An 18,218-nucleotide genomic window follows, 5' to 3' on the forward strand; every position below is an offset into this window, starting at 1 on the left:
TAGTGAGGAGATGTTTTTTACAGTGTGTTCAGGGGACAGGCAGGTAGTGAGGAGATGTTTTTTACAGTGTGTTCAGGGGACAGGCAGCTAGCAGATAGTGAGGAGATGTTTGCTGTATGTGACAAAAAATGTTGTAGCTTAAAAAACACGTGACATCGCTTAGAGCACCTTTAAAGAAATGAAACAGAGACAGAAACCAAAGCTCTTCCTACCGTTAGTACAACAGACAACCAATGTGAAGGGTTTTAAATAAGGATGCTTTTATTTTAATAAATCATTGCATCAAACATTGGTTTTAAAGAAAATGCTAATTACCCTGAACTTGGCTGTGTCACATACTGTACTGTTTAATGCCATGTTGTATCTCCCACGCGTTCACTTTTAAGTAAGTTTGGGAGCTTTACCTTCATTCAAAAAAAGGCTGCTAAAAGTTCTCTTTTTGTTTTTTTATTAGTTATTTTTACCTTTAAAATACTCTAATATATATATATATATATATATATATATATATATATGTTTACTATGTTCAGCTTTGTGGCTGCAGGCGTAGCATTTGTTTTTTCATAGTCCTCTTTACTGTGAACTAATAGGATGTGGTGCGGTTGTTAAACAGGACTTTTCTTGGCCTGATCACTTCATCAGCTCTAAGTTGGCTTTATGAAACACTTTAATGCTGGACACACATGACAGCCACAAAAAGGGGCAGCTGCCAGGACTGTTACAGGAAGTGGGCTCTCTAATGCAGTCCTGTGTCAGAAAACAGTTCCTGTGTGTTAATCACCCCTCTGTCATAAAGACTCAGTTTGTTCCTCAATCTCTCCTTGGCTGGGCTTTCCACCACAACGGAGTCAGCTGAAACACACAAAACACAGCAACTGATCACTTAGGTTAGTTCACACCGCAAGTCTTAATGCTTAATTCGGATTTTTTTTTTGCTCAGATCAGATTTTTTGTTTGGCTGTTCACGTGACCTTTTTAAAATGTGGCCTATATCAGATTCCAGTGTGAACCGTATGCCGCATGCTCAAAAGACCAACAATAATGACATCAGACTCAGCACGCTGTTGCACTAAAGATAGGGAAGTCATAGGGGAAGTAAGAATTTTCGCTTTTATTTCAAAATGTTTGTGCAATGGCAGCTGTGACATTAATGAGCATACACTAATTAGGTCTAACACCTCCCTCTCACTCCATTGACTTGATCCATCACTGTTCTCCATGTTGTAGCCTAGTCAAGTTTTTAATCTTACTGTCTGTGTCTAGGGCTAACTCCCGGCCGGCGCATAATTGGGACAAATGTCGATGTAGATTGAGGTAAAAGTCACATCAAATCCGCCTTGGTTGTTCACACTGCGGCCATATTGAAAAATAAAAATAAAAAAATCAGACCTGGGTCTGATTCAGGACCACATATGGAAGTGGTCTAAATCTGATTTAAAAAACGCACTGCATATTCCATATGTACTCAAATGTGATCATACGCAGGTTTGTCTCACCACGTTTGTGTGGAATCTTAACAACACTTACTCTGGGAACTGTCTGTGAGATTGAGGGTGAAGCCGTTGGCTCTGCAGTCCTCACAGGCCAGACCCCCTGTCTCGGCAGGGCAGCTGCACTGTACGGGCCAGCTGTTGTACAGGTCTGCTGCTGCCTTGCCGTCGGCGCCCGTGACGTCACTCAGATACGTCACCTCCGACTGGCTGCATTCGCAGGGCCCCGCCTGTGTTGAAGAACCAGGGAGGCTGTGCTGCTCATCGTGCTCTACAGGCATGGAGGACGAGGGGCTTGACTGGGCATTAAAATGGTCTCCATCATCCAAGCTGTGGGGTTGGTCGGCAGGGGGGTAGCTAGGCGGAGGAAGCAGCTTGCTTAATGCCAAAAGTACCTGAGGACAGTTGAAATTATTAGTATTTATCTTCTCCAGACTAGTTTTCAGAACATGAGGCGCAGTGGAAAAGCGCTACAAGTTAGCATTTGGACCTGTGAGCTTAGAATATATATATTTTTATATATAAACTGTTCCTAAAAGTCAAGAATGCTCACATTCTCCATGTTTGGTCTGCTGCGGTGGCGGCTAGCAGTGCAGTCCAAGGCCAGACGCAGAAGGCCGAGGGCCACGGCAGCTGGCCACCGACCGGCCGCCACATCCAAAAACTGCAGACAAGAGTCCACCCCACCGCTGTCCTCCACCTCAGTTACAAGCAGTTCTCTCTGACGGAGCACACAGAGAGGTCGGTGAGTACAGCGCATCAGAAAGGCACAACACTTCACGTGAGCACATACAACTGTTGCTGTAAGACATCCCGTGTATTACGTAACCATGAAGTCCCCATTTCCATCTCCAGTGTTGACTCACCAGTGGTGTTTGTTTAGGCACGTCCTCTATCACCTTCCGTCCTGTTACTGTTTCCATTATAACCTGGAAGCAAGCAAACTGTACTTAATGGCTTGAGTGACATTGGTTCCATCATAAATTATAGTGCTGTTTTCATTATAGCAACATTTACTCCCAATTACATCTATTCCAGTACTTATTTCAAATTTCTGCTACTTTTATAATTCTACTCCACTACATTTCAGAGGGAAATACTGTACTTTGCTGATAAAACTGAGGTTCTGGTTGTTGCTGCAGACAGCATTGTTTCTGAGGTGGCTAGCAGTACTGGATCACTGAACTCCAACGTGCGCTCCAGCCTGAAAAATCTTGGTGTGACTTTAGATCAGGCTTAGAGCCTTGACAAACATGTTTAAGTCCTTAACCCACACTTGTTTTTTCCACCTCAGAAACATTGCAAAACTCAGGCGTGTTGTATCCTGCGCTGAATTAGAAATGGTTATACATGCCTTTGTTTCCTCGTGTTAGGATTACTGTAACTCTCTTTTTACTTGCCTCAGTAAATCATCTGTAGATCGTTTACAATCAGTCCAGAATGCTGCTGCTAGGCTGCAGACAAAATCAGGGAGGTCATGATATATTACCTCTATCCTGGCCTCTTTACACTCGCTGCCGGTTCAATTCAGGGTCAAGTTCAAGATTCTTGTGATTATACACAGAGCCATCAATGGTCATGCAACGGCTAGTGAGCTGTTACACCCTTATGTTGTCAGCAGATCTTTGAGGTCCTCTGATCAGGGCTTACTGGCTGTTCCCTGTACTAAGCTGAAAACTTAAGGTGACAGAGATTTTAGACTTTGGAACGCTTTGCCACATGTTGTAAGAGTGGCTGTCTCTGCTGACATCTTTAATAAGCAGCTAAAGACACATCTATTTAGTCAGGCATTTTTTTTTAACCACATTACTGACTGCATTCCTATGTATTTTATATACTGATTTACTGTGAGTAATTGTGCTTTTTATGATTATAGATTTGTTATGATGTATTTATTTAGCCTGTGAAACACTTTGTGACTTTACTTCCTTATATATTTATATATTATCAAAGATGTATAATATAATACTAATATAATACTACTGATGTATTAATGTACAGAGGAAGTTAAAAGTGATTTTAACTTCCTCAACAATAGTTATAGCAATACCAAGTAAAAAATTAAGTAGTGGATCAAGTAGCAAGAGCACACTTAAAGGGTAACTACCCTATTTTTCAACCCTATGTTCCTACGTTTTTGTGTCTAAGTGACTGATGGGAACAACAATCTGTGACATCAGTCCAGTATTAAAGTGATGGTTCGGAGTAATTTACCCTAGGGTCCTTTGCACCATGACCTCGAGCCAAACACCCTCCCAGAAGCTTTTTTCACCTGGGTCGAACATTGGGAGAGTTAGCGTAGAGTAGCGTTATCAGCTGAATAGCTTAGCGCAGGGGCTAACGGACCCACGTTTGTATCTTGTAAGTTACCCCACTAATAATGCCCGAAATGATACCAAACGTCTACAAGTAGTACAAATAGGTTATGCTCTCATAAAACGATGGATTGGAAAGTTTGTAAGTACACCAGAAGTTTATGAACACTTGCCTGCTCTCTTCAGCTCTCTGTTGCTGCTGCTGCTACCTGCAGTTAGACGAGTGCTTAGGGCCGTCTACAAATTACTACACCAACAAAAATATTTATTAATTCAATGATTAAATAATGTAATGTCTCCAAACTTACCTCAATTATTACTTGTCTCCTGCTAGTTATACTACAGCACTTACTTAAAAAAAAAATTAAATTAATAAATATTTTTGTTGCATCTCTTTTCGGTGTTGTAATTTGTAGACGACCCTAAGCACTCGTCTTACAGCAGCAACAACAACAGCAGAGAGCAGAAGCCAGCAGGCAAGTGTTATTTACATAAACTTCTGGTGTACTTACAAACTTTCCAATCCATCGTTTTATGAGAGAGCACAAACATACATATTTGTACTACTTTTAGACGTTTGGTATCATTTTGGGCATAATTAGTGAAGTAACTCGTAAACGTCGTCCGTTAACCCTACTACTACTCCCAATGTTAGACCCAGGTGAAAAAAGCTTCTGGGGGGGTGTTTGGCTCGAGGTCATGGTGCAAAGGACCCTAGGGTGAATTACTCCGAACCATCACTTTAAGCGAGATCGCTGCAGTCGGCAGCGGAGAAACAAGCTCCAATGTAAGTTAATAAGACAATTGTCTAACTTGTATTTACCTTCACAAAAGTGCTCGTTTTGCCGCTGACAGACTCAGATTATTATCTGTCTGACAACATCATGGAAAGGATCCCTACAGAGATAGACCTTTAAAACCTCTATGAGACCTTTCTGTTTAACCAGAAACAGCTCTGAGTTCGCTAGCGCTAAACCCACCAGACTCCATTTAAATAAACAATACTTTTAGCGTGTCAACCAAAACTAGAGTTGTGATGGTTGGAAAAGTGGAAAGACGTCCCAAAACGGCTTTTCATAGTTTTATTTTGTTTCTTTTGGATCTTACTCTTTAACAGAGAGGTCGATCTCCTTAGAAATCCTTTCCATAATGATGTCAGACACTTAGAATATTAATCTGAGTCTGTCAGCGGCAAAACGAGCACTTTTGTGAAGGTAAATACAAGCTGGACAATTGCCCTGTTAACTTACATTGGAGCTTGTTTCTCTGCTGCCGACTGCAGCGATCTCTCTTAATACTGAACCAATGTCAAAGATTGTTGTTCCCATCAGTCACTTAGACACAAAAACATAGGAAAATAGGGTCCAGGTTGAAAAAAAAAACAGTAGTTACCCTTTAAGTCAGCAATCTCGACTGCCCCTGTTCAAATTGTTCCATTCATTTAAATTAACCATAGTCTTCGCAATAACTTGTCTTCTTTATATCAGCATCAGTCACTCAACCGCATATTACAATGGATTTCTTTTTTTATTTAAAGATTCTTTTTGGGGGCTTTTCCCTTTCATTGAAAGTGGATAGATATGAAAGGGGGAGAAAGAGATGGGGAATGACACGCAGCAAAGGGCATCAGGTCGGATTTGAACCCTGCGCCGCTGCAGGACTCAGACAACATTGGGCGAATGCTCTTACTGGGGGAGCTAGAGGCCGCCCCTTACAATGGATTTCTAATGTTGGTTTTGTCACGTTTAATCATCTTATGCCAGATGTACACACAGGATGAAAAAAGTTAAGCTAAGCTGTTAAAATCACCATTCCAAAGCTGTAAACATCCAGGCTGAAGGACAGCTTGCCATCTCGAATATATTCCTCAGGGAGGTATCCCAGGTTGCCGTGGGACCTGGTATCCAGAGTGATGGTGCAGTGATGATTGGCTGTATGAGGACGGAGACGAGCCAACCCAAAATCAGACAGCTTGGGCTGCAGGGCATCATCCAAGAGTATGTTAGCACTGTGTAGAGAAGCCATTATGTGTCAACTTCTGAACTTCACAGACAGCAGAGAGACACAAGACCGATGGAAGGCAACTTACAGTGGAGGTCCTAAAACCCACAATCCTGAAGGTGCATGGTATGAACTTTTGAAACCAATATATACAGTTGAAACCAGATATTTACATACACTTCAGAAAAAAACACAAAAACTTGTATTTCTTTACTGTCATACATTAAATCAGAGTAAACTTTTTCTGTTTTAGATCAATACATATTAACATATTTTTTGCATTTGTTAAATGTCAGAATCGAGCGAGGGAGAATTTTTATGTATTTTTTTAATCACTTTCATCAAAGTCAGAAGTATACATACACTTCCTTAGTATTTGGTAGAATTGCCCCGAAACTGTTTCACTTGGGCCAAACGTTTTGGGTATCCTTCCACAAGCTTTCTACAATAGTTTGCTGGAATTTTGGCCCACTCCTCTTGACAGAACTGGTGTAACTGGGTCAGGTTTGTAGGCCTTCTTGCTCGCACTCGCCTTTTCAGTGCCGCCCACAAATTCTCTATGGGATTGAGATCAGGGCTTTGTGATGGCCACTCCAATACATTGACTTTGTTGTCCTTAAGCCACATGGTAACTAATTTGGAGGTATGCTTGGGGTCATTGTCCATTTGGAAGACCCATTTGCGCCCAAGCTTTAACTTCCTGGCTGATGTCTTCAGATGTTGCTTCAATATATCCACAAAATTCTCTTTTCTCGTGATGCAATCTATTTTGTGAAGTGCAACAGTCCCTTCTGCAGCAAAGCAGCCCCACAACATTATACTACCACCCCCATACTTCACAGCTGGGATGGTGTTCTGCGGCTTCAAAGCTTTTCCTCCAAATATACCGTTTATCATTATGGCCAAACAGTTCAATTTTTGTTTCGTCAGACCACAGGACATGTCTCCAGAAATTAAGATTTTTGTCCCCATGTGCAGTTGCAAACTGTAGTCTGGCTTTTTTATGGTGGTTTTGAAGTAATAGCTTTCTTCTCCCAGAGTAACCTTTTAGCTCATGGTGGTACAGGACTCGTTTTACTGTGGATAATGACACTGTCTTACCAGTTTCAGCTAGCATCTTCACAAGGTCTTTTGCTGTTGTCCTGGGATTGATTCGCACATTTCGCACCAAAAAACGTTCCTCTCTGGGACTCCGACGTCTCCTTCCTGAGCGCTATGATGGTTGTACATTCCCATGTTTTTTATACTTGCGTATTATTGTCTGAACAGATGAACGTGGGACCTTCAGGCATCTGGAAATTGCACCTAAGGATGAGCCACACTTGTGGAGGTCCACAATTCTTTTCCTGATGTCTTGGTTGATTTCTCTTGATTTTCCCATGATGTCAAAGAAAGAGGCTCTGTGTTTGAGGTGTGCCTTTATATGCATCCACAGGTGTGCCACCAATTAACTTAAATGGAATCAATTAACCTATCAGAAACTTCTTAAGCTCAGAATGGAATCATCTGGAGTTTTCTTTTTGTTTAAAGACACAATAAACTTAGTGTATGTATACTTCTGACTTTGATGAAAGTGATAAAAAATACATAAAAATTCTCCCTCGCTCGATTCTGACATTTAACAAATGCAAAAAAATATGTTAATATTTATTGATCTAAAACAGAAAAAGTTTACTCTGATTTAATGTATGACAGTAAAGAAATAAAAGTTTTTGTGTTTTTTTCTGAAGTGTATGTAAATATCTGGTTTCAACTGTAAAAAAAAGATATATTATTATATTTAAAAATGATTGATGTGAAGTGATTTGCGCGCAGCACCTGAGAAGCCGTGGTGAGGAGCAGAGAGTTTGTCTGCAGTTCTGCGAGCAAATCACTCCGCCCAGCTAGCAGAAGTAGCAGTGCTTCGTCTTTCTGAGAATATAGTTCCCAATATGTATACGGTTAGAAGATGGCGGTGTCTCATGTGACCTTGTTATTTGTACACACTGTGACTAAACAAATCACAACATGGAAATAGGAACATGTTGGTGTTATTTTGTCACTTATTGGGAGCAGTAGGCTAGATGGAGCCGGATACCTCCAGGATCTGTGCTAAGCTAGGCTAGCGGTGGGGGCGTCAGACAGAGTTACGACACGAATGGAGATGGGAAGGGTATGTATGGGCTTATCTAACTCTGGGGAATACGGTGAATAAGACAAAGTCCCAATAAGTCGGTGTGTTCCTTTAAAGCTAGAGTGAAGATATTGGTATCATATGAAACTAACTGACCTAAGGCAGCAAATGGTACCAACGTCAATGCTAGCTTGTCGGGAAGGGGGCTAAATAAATACATTTTGGCGAGGGAAAAACTGGCACGGCCATTTTCAAAGGGATACCTTGACCTCTGACATCAAAATATCCGAATGAAAATAGGTTCTATGTGTAATATCTATGGGTCTAAACTAATCCCATGCAGTTTTCTCATGCAGTATAAATACAATAAATGGTGTGTTTGAATATTTATGCATTCTGGGGTCCCTAAACAGTCCTGGAATCACGTGATTTGGGTCTGACTGAAAAGCCGAGACTCACGTGGATTCAATGAGCCCTATTGTAACCCTGTGTGATGAGGTTAGTCCCCATAGTAGCCATTTCATTGAATTAAGACCATTTTTGGAAAACCTCACTATATTACACGATCTGTTGTGACCTCTAGGATAATCCCAGCCTCATGAAACTTTACAACCCCAAAGTAGAGTCCTAGGGCATTCAGAGGATCTATGGCTTTCCTAGGTACATTGACAATAATGGGGTTTCTGAGCAGTTCCCAGAACAGAAGTGCTCGCCATCCAATCACCGAAAAATGTGATTCTTGCAGAAATCTCCAAGTATTGCATTTTCTATGGTGTTCCTCATCTTAATTACACATAGCTAATAACAATAATAAATCGTAGAAATAACCTCTTTTAGTGTAATAAATTGTAGTCACTTCATTTTGACCACTTTCCTTCTAACATGGACCATGCCCTCTTCCAAGAGACGACAGACAGAGGGAGAATCCTAGATACTGTATGTTGTACCTGGAGATGTTGCCACAGATCACTGGGCAGGGCTGGGCTGTATGGAGGTGATGCAGGGCCTTTGCAGTTCCTTTAATGATGGCGAGACGCTCTTGCCAGGACAGACGGGGCTCTCCATCCTGTACGGGGACAACATACCATTTTAGATTTAACACAAATATATGCTATCAAATAGCCAAATTAACATTAGGTATTGGTAAAGTGGATGTAACGCTTGTTATCTGTGGAGTTAGACTACAACCTGAGTTACTTTTAGCACTGTGAAATATGTTTCTATTCTTACTGTCTGTAGGTGCATACAGCTGCAGCATCCTTGGGCAGTATGAGAACAATAAAGTGCTTTTAAACATTAAATCATGTCAACATGTTCTAGTAGAAAACCAAAATACAAGTGTGAACCTGAAAATGAGCAGAATAGGTTTGTGTCCCCTTTAAACCCCCTAGACCAAAAAGTTGAAATATTTTACCAATATTGCATGTGCCGTGACATAAAGTCTTCATGGCACAGGTAAAAAAAAAAAAATGTTGCGTTCAGTTTGTAAATGTATGTATGTTTACATGCACACAAAAGTGCACTGGCAGTAAATACCTGTTTGAGCAGTCTACTACATGACTGCAATAATTAGAATTTCCTCATAATAATAGGGTTAAACACCGTATTACATGATGAACAGTTTTCTTCAAGCAGTTGTGGTTTAATAACAAAGTCTAGCCTCTGCCTGAGTCGCATTGCAAGTTTTCTTCCGCATCATATTTCTTCAAATGTTTCAGTTATATACTTTTCTAAAACACGTCACACTCGTGCACGCTTGGCTTCCCACAAAGCACACTTCCTGTTTTCTGATATTGAATTACCTAGCAACTGCTCGTCACACACAGAAACACACTTCCTGATGGCCCTAAAGCAAAATGAACAACTGCGGTGACAAACGTACCTGATGGTGTAGTCTGTGAAAGAGCGAGCCGTTGGGGAGGTACGGATACACCAGGCAGTAGCGGTCTTCGTCAGAAAAACAACACAACAAGTCTAAGATGTTTGGATGTTGGTACCTGTAAACACATCGCCACACTTCATATTAACCCTTGTGTTGTCCTCGGGTCAAATTCAAAGTTTTTTTATATCATAAATATGGGTTTCTTAACAACCAAATTGCCCCAAAATAACTTGGATGCGTGCATGTACGTTGCATGGAACCCATACAACATATACATCCATGCATCCATGTTCTTCGCAGGTCAAATAAAAGATTACATCCATTGAATTTTGGTTGATTTATTTAATTTCATGGCATTTGAAATTTCTTCTTTTTTTTAAATGGTTTCACAACAGCATCCTGACCAAACTTTCTGTGATTCACTCAACATCCTCTGATCTTTACTACTCTATTAGTCAAAATAATTCATAATATCTGCTTTTTTTCCAAACTCAAAAATTAGGTATAAGCCATTGAAATTAGGTTTATTGACCATGAATTAAAAAAAAGTGTTGAAAAGAGAGAAAAAAACCCGCCAAAATGTCAGAAAAGGTTCAAAAACAAATGTTGACCCAGAATGACAGGTTCATGGACGATGGTGAAGACAACACAAGGGTTAAACACACTCTATCAGATCAAATATAGAAAAGGTATTTTGAAAGTGAGGGGTTAACACGTACAAATGATGGATTTCCATTTCTTTTCTAAAGATATCCCACAGCTTCTTCCATGGCTCCATATTTACCTGGAGAAGGATGGATGAGGAATGCATTTCAGTTTGATGTTTATTCATTAGAAGGCCGTTGTAGACGAGTTTACAGGAGTCAAACACACGTCTGTGTTCACACAGGACACACGGAGCTCACACTGATAGCAGTCCTCCTGAGAGGGTTTAAAGGTCCCATGGCATGAAAATGTCCCTTTATGAGGTTTTGTAACATTAATATGAGTTCCAGCCTGCCTATGGTCCCCCAGTGGCTAGCAATGGTGATAGGTGTAAACCGAGCCCTGGGTATCCTGCTCTGCCTTTGAGAAAATGAAAGCTCAGATGAGCCAATCAGGAATCTTCTCCTTATGAGGTCATAAGGAGCAAGGTTACCTCCCCTTTCTCTGCTTTGCCCCCCCAGAGAATTTGGCCCACCCATGAGAGAGAGAAAAAAAAAAAAAAAAAAAAAAAAAAAAAAAAAAAAAAAAAAAAAAGAGAGAGACATCATGGCTTTCAAACAAGCAAAGTGGCAGTTGGTCAAGCGTCACACCCCACCCTCCACCTTGCCCCCCTCTCCGCCTCAATAGCTACAGACACAGAAATGGCACATCCTAAGGAAAGCTCATTGTGGGACTGGCTCTAGTGGCTGTAATTCTGCACCAAGGCTGAATTTGGAAAAAAAGGTCTATATAAAAGAGACTTCAGATACAGTATTAGGGGACCACTAAGGTCTATATAAAAAGAGACTTCAGATACAGTATTAGGGGACAACAGATACAGTATTCCGGGACCACTAAGGTCTATATAAAAAAAAATATATAAAAGAGACTTCAGATACAGTAATAGGGGACCACTAAGGTCTATATAAAAGAGACTTCAGATACAGTATTAGGGGACCACTAAGGTCTATATAAAAGAGACTTCAGATACAGTATTAAGGGACCACTAAGGTCTATATAAAAGAGACTTCAGATACAGTATTAGTGGACCACTAAGGTCTATATAAAAGAGACTTCAGATACAGTATTAGGGGACCACTAAGGTCTATATAAAAGAGACTTCAGATACAGTATTAGGGGACCACTAAGGTCTATATAAAAGAGACTTCAGATACAGTATTAGGGGACCACTAAGGTCTATATAAAAGAGACTTCAGATACAGTATTAGGGGACCACTAAGGTCTATATAAAAGAGACTTCAGATACAGTATTAGAGGACCACTAAGGTCTATATAAAAGCATCCAAAAAGCAGCATGTCATAGGACCTTTAACAGCAAGCAGGCCATATTTCCCAACATGTCAGTGTTAGAATTCATCAATCACCTGTTTAAAAAGCTTCACTGCAATCTTTTGATTTCCTATCTGTGCACTGTAGACGTCTGAAAAGTGGCCCTCTGCAATCCTCATGTGATGATGGAAATCCCTGGTTCCCTCCAAGATGTCTTGGAAAGTGATTGTGGGCGGCTGAATTTCTCCAGCGGAGTTCACTGGAACACAGACATATCAGTATTAGTATGAACCCCAAACGGCTTCATTCATGCTGATTCACACTTGTTCACACACAAAAATCAACACCAGCGTGAATCCTAGTGGAAAGGCAGATCAGCGGTGTAGTCTACGTGATACGCAGGTATATACGCAGTATACCCACCAAAGAAGCTCCAGGATTTCCATATACCCGCTTAAAAATGCCCAATGACACACAACAACATACTTTCCATTATATTTTTGATATATTTTGAATTGTCATCTGTGTTTTCCTTCGCATAGACTAAATAAAGGGATTTCCACTGTAAATTAGTGCAAACAAAGTCTATCAGAATGCAGGATATTAAGTCTGTGACACTCAAAATGTCCCTGGGGGAGGACACCCAGACCCCCACACTATGGTATGTCCATTCTGGTCCATATATTTATATAGTACAGTATACACGCTAAAATACATTAGACCACCACTGAGGGAGAGTCCATTGAAACATTATATTTCACAAATGTATGTAAGATGAATGATTTAAATTAATTCATTCTAATGCTTTTTTTATTACTTACTGGAACATGAGGCTTGACTTGCAGAACTCGCCTGTAGTTGGAAGTCTGAAGACACGTTCGGCAACTCTACCTTCACTTTAGTTGTTGACATCGGCCCTTTGGACTCTGCGTGCTGATTGCTGGGGGGCACAGGCAACTCTGAAATAGAATTTTGAAGTCAAAAATGTAATTTTTTTGTGCTCTTTTTCCGATGCCTTTGACGCTTATTTTACAATGTTTTTGTCACATTTTTCCTTTTTAACCAATTTATATAACATTATACCTATTTCTTTTTAGTTAAAACAAAGCAGAAATTATGAATTATTTTGACCAATAGTTAAGGTACCTGTCAAAGTTTAGTCTTGATACTGTTTTTTTTTTTTTTTTTTTTAAATGCTATGAAATTGAATAAAACACCCAAAATGCAATGAAAGTAATCATTCATTTTACCTGCAAAGAACGTTGTATGGGTTCCATACAACATACTGTACATTCACGCATCCAGGTTATTTTTTGGGCAATTGGGTTGAAAGAAACCCATATTTCTGACATAAAAAAACTTTGAAAACTGGTCAAATTTGACCCGATTACAACACAAGGGTTAAACATTTTAGGAAATATTTTATTCTTATGTCTTTGTATTCAGAACATTAGAAATATATTTCTGTTTGAATGCCCTTGTAGCAGTGTGTACAAACCCATTCCCATCTTGGTCGGCACAATTTCACTCTGTGACCTTTTTTCATATTTTCAACTCATGGTCACTGATTCAGTATTTCGTTGTTTTGAAATATTCTGCTACTTGGATATTTCTGTTCAGGGATTGATAACAGTGTTGCATTTTTGTGCCGCTTTTTCTTTTCATTTGTCTACTGTTCTGCATATTCATCTTTTAATTTATTTTGGATTTTTTTTTTTTTATTGAACGAGATTGATTACATTCTCCTTTCTGTGTGAATGATGTGCTTCATTTTGGCTTCCTGTGTATGGAGGACGGAACATGACTTAAGTCTCAATGACGCTTTTGACTTTTTTTGGACGGTTTTAACGCTTTTGGAGGCTTTTCTCTGACAATTCAGACGCACTTCCCTACGTACTCACGTGCTGGTCTCCTCTGGTTTGTAAAGTATACATGATCACCCAATTCGGTGTTACATCTAGGCTTCTATCCAACTTCATTCAGTTATTTTTTGGGAAATCTGGTTGAAAGAAACCCAGATTTCTGATCTAGAAACGGGTCAAATTACCCGAGGAAAACAGGAGGGTTAAATAAAAGTATAAATAAAAGAAGAAATGAATGTTTTACATTTATTTCTACATTTTTGTCCACCTACATTTATTTATTGCTGTGTCCATATGTCAATGAGGTAGGAGGTCCTAACCTAGGGTGACCAGACGTCCCGGTTTAGAGTTGCATGTCCCGAGTCCCGACAAAAAACCTGTCGGGATGCTAAAATGTCCCGGTTTACACCAACCAATGTGAAATCGTCCCGTTTGTCTGCGATTACATAGCCGACGTGGTCTTATTATAGCCCGATCATTAACTAAACCCATGTAGAAAGACTAATAAAGCGTCCAGCGTATGATTTTAACAATGTGTGTGTGTGTGTGTGTGTGTGTGTGTCAGTCAATCATAGCGGTCTGCGTCTGCATAATCTGTGCAGCCAGCGTTACGATGTATATTGGTAAACATTGCTGCAATGCCTCTTCTTATCTGTCTCGTTTTAGGTCATCGTGTCGTCTCATCTCGGGTTTTTCCTGCATCCGCCGTGTGTGTTTGTGTGTGTGTGTGTGCGAAGGAGAACTGAGCCGCAGCCCCGCCAGCTGCAGAGAGCCGACAGGAAACAGCAACCGCTTCAGCGACTTTAGAGTGAAAAATGCTTCCAGCGTACATTGATGTTAAAATGTACACAGGTAGGCAGGACGGTCTGACACGTTTTGCACGGTCTTTTCGCTGTAAATGTGAGATTCTGATTTGAACACAACTTGTGCATAATGAGCCACCTTACCTAATGCTTTAGTTGATGTGTTCATGCATGAGGTCATGAATGAGAGGCTATGAACTCATGTCAACTCCTGATGATTCAGAAGATATACAGGAATGAAGTAATGCACAAATCATTAATTAATTAATGCATTAATTCATAATTCATGTACCCTTCCCGTAAAGCGTTACCATAACTTTAGGTCAAGCCTGTGGCAGAAGTTCCAAATAATTTGTTTAGTGCCATGCAATGAAAAATACCTTTTCACAAGTTCAGTGGGTGCATTTTCCAAAAGAATGCTTTAATCCTGAAAAAATAAAGTTGGTCCCCCACGAAACTCACTCAGTGAATATTAACTGAGATAGCCCATTATGTTGTGAGCAGTAGGCCTACGTGTGCTGTTGGCAAAATTGTGTCTAATCTGTCTGTGTCTATGTGCGTGCACGAGCACTACGGTCGCGCGCAAAGTGTCCCGGTTTTAGTTCTGGGAAATCTGGTCACCGTATCCTAACCTCAGTCTAAACCATGACTGGTTACAGGAGTGAGATTCAGGTTTACTACATCTGCCTTGCAGTGAGATATTGCACAGAGGAACAGCAGGTGACAGCTGCTCTCCCCTGCTCTCTGCTATGTTCACAGTAATATTTTCCATTGATGTAGTCATTATTGCCTTTAATTGTTTGTAACTGACCTTGAGCTGGACCCTGGAAGAGCTGCAGGGCCCTGAGGTGGCCGATGTCTTGCAGCACCTTAAGCAGGTCCTGCACTCTTGAATTCTCCTGAGCCCAGGACCACAGCAGCTCCCTGGTGGGACTCCGACCTGCTGCCTCCACGCGCTCCAACATGCGGACCTCTAACAGGCTGTGGACAACTCGGACAGCTGGAGATCAGGACAAACGGTGAACATTAAACCACGTCAAACTGAGCTCACAGGAGGAAAGCGGTCTGTATACACAGGTTCATGAAAAGTTCAGATCAAATTGAACTTGATTTAATGAAGCAGATCTTTATTAATTGGAGTGAAACTAAAAGCCAAAGTAGATTAAGAGTGTTATCTGGCCCTAAAAAGAGATTATGAGCATACTATCTCTCTGCTATCAGAGATAGACCGATGGTAACCAAGTTCAGGCTCAGTAACCACAAACTGGCAATCGAGAACAGGAAGACACACGGGATGATGGAAACCAAAAGAACACAAAGGGATGTGTGGTCACTAGACAGGTGAGGCTCTTTCTCCTACAGTGTAAAACATTCAGACACACACACACACAGACTGTAAATATTAACACACACACACACACAGACTGTAAATATTAACACACACATACACACACACAGACTGTAAATATTAACACACACACACACAGACTGTAAACATTCAGACACACACACACACTTCTCCTACAGTGTAAAACATTCAGACACACACACACACACACACACACACACTTCTCCTACAATGTAAAACATTCAGACACAAGAGATACACACACACACACACACACACACACACACTTCTACAATGTAAAACATTCAGACACAAGAGATACGCGCGCGCGCGCGCACGCACACACACACACACACACACACACACACACACACACACACACACACACACACACATATAATAATACTGCAGGCTATTAATATAATCAATCTTAATGACTGTTGGATATTTAACATATTACTATTTGACCATTTATACATTTGTATTGAAACTTTCATGCCAATAAAGCTTCTTTGAATTTGAACAGATATGTAGGCTATGTCTGGGTGAGAAGTTAGAAGGTGAAAGCCTGTTTTATGTGGCTGCGCTAGACCTCTCTCTATCAGACCTGTCTCTCTCTATCAGACCTGTCTCTATCAGTCTCAACCCAAACCTCTAACCACCATGATAACAGCTGCTCCTCACCTAGTCCGCGCCACCCGAACCGGCCATCTCCGCTGTCCATTATCTCACAGAACCTCTCGACGACAACCGGCGGGACATCGTAGAGGAAAGTGGAGGAGTCCATGTCAACGGGCGCTCTGACAGGAGGACACTGGTCCACTTAGCCTACACCGTTGTTGTGGTTCAGTGTTGCTCAAATACGGAAACTCCGCCCGCGAGCTACATGACTGAAGGCAGTATTCAGCGAGTCAATAAACTGACTCACACGCTGCCATTTCAAAGGAAAACCCAAAAGTTCAACAGTCAAACAACCGCGTATGAAGCGAACAGTGGCGGAGGGATACCGGCACGACGTAAGTTGGATTTCACGATGAGACGCTTCCTCCTTGCTGTACCACTGACATATGGTTTTTACAAGTACAACGCGGCTTTTGTTGTCTTCCCGTCGACCTGCAACTTAGTTTTTCTGGGTCAGAATTTAAAACTAAAATTGGTCGACACTTTTTCTCACTTTTCCCGACGTTTTTGTCACTTTTTAAAATCTTTTTTTAGACATTTTGTCAAATTTTTCAATGTTCTTGTGTCGTTTTTTTTCTTCAAAATGCTGTAAATTGAAAAAAACACCCAAATTCAATGAAATAGTTTTTGGCAAATTTTTGGCAATGTGGTTGAAAGAAAAAAAGTGGGGCTTTTCCCTATATTAGATAGTGACAGTGGATAGACAGGGATGTGGGGAGACAGAGAGAGAAAATGACACGCAGGAGAAGGCCACAAGTCGGATTCGAACCCAGGCCGCTGCAAAGGACTCAGCCTACATGACAGACACGCTCTACTGGGTGAGCTAGGGGCCGCCCGGAACAATTTGCGTTTTGCCCTAAACTCCAATTTGCATTTCTCCAAACAAATGTTAGGCTATTGTTACTGTATATGTATTCATTGCAATATTTGGAAAATGATGTATAGCCTTCATAAGTTTATTTAAAATTCATACCATTAATAACTAAGTCAGTATGAAGCTAGTCTCACAGAATCCTGAAAAGGAACCCACTGAAAAGATGAAGTCACCCTTTAACCTTTATCTGATTTAGAGGAGTAAGGACAACACATTCATTAACATGTTTGTAAATGGACCACCGTGGTCTTTGTCTTCTAAAAGCATACACACTCCAGGACAGTGAAAAAGGACTTTATTTGAAATGTCCCACACACTCCTAATTGTTGCTTACCAGTCCTTATTTAAGTTCAAATATGTTCGGTGAGAGTTGACAGTAGGTAGGCTACTTTGAGACAGTATTGAGTCAATGTTGGGATTTGCATGTTCAAAACGTGACACTTAAAAGAACGTTGACGTAATAACGTTTTCAACATAAACTATGACCGTAGTCAAAATGTCAAAAATCCAATGTTTCTGACAATTCAGATTCCTTCCTAATGTGCCTCCAATTGAAGTTATGGTGGCCAACATCCATAACTTGTTCTGTGCAAAGATATGATCCCAAATGTATCTGAAGCCAGTATGAGGCTTCAGCAGCCTTAATGAAGTGAATCAAATGAAGTGGCCATGTTCCAAAGTGAAGTATTTTAGTGTGAGGTTCCCCTTTGTTGTTTCCCCAGGAAGTTTTACTGAATTTCCCCTCTGGAGATTTGTCCTCCATTACTTCACATTGAAATTGCATTATAGGAAGGCGTTTGCTAATTGCCAGTGTGAACAGGAGGAATGGTTACAGCACAGCCTGTTTATTTCTTCATACGGTCACCTGACAGACA

The 18,218-nt window shown here is 40.7% G+C and overlaps 1 protein-coding gene across 1 annotated transcript; it reads right to left on the bottom strand.

Moving 5' to 3' along the window:
• Positions 1–236: 236 nt before the first annotated feature.
• On the bottom strand, positions 237–16,872 carry irak3 (interleukin-1 receptor-associated kinase 3). The gene is made up of 12 exons (XM_039791990.1): positions 16,473–16,872; positions 15,252–15,440; positions 12,597–12,734; positions 11,871–12,034; positions 10,521–10,585; positions 9,802–9,916; positions 8,867–8,985; positions 5,615–5,813; positions 2,357–2,419; positions 2,044–2,211; positions 1,528–1,885; positions 237–852 (listed from the first exon to the last, which is right to left on the bottom strand). The coding sequence occupies exons 1-12, from the start codon at positions 16,573–16,575 to the stop codon at positions 737–739; spliced, it is 1,797 nt and encodes a 598-aa protein (XP_039647924.1). The 5' UTR covers positions 16,576–16,872; the 3' UTR covers positions 237–736.
• Positions 16,873–18,218: the final 1,346 nt, after the last annotated feature.

This window comes from Perca fluviatilis, chromosome 23, assembly GCF_010015445.1.
Source record: "Perca fluviatilis chromosome 23, GENO_Pfluv_1.0, whole genome shotgun sequence".
Lineage (NCBI taxonomy): Eukaryota > Metazoa > Chordata > Actinopteri > Perciformes > Percidae > Perca > Perca fluviatilis.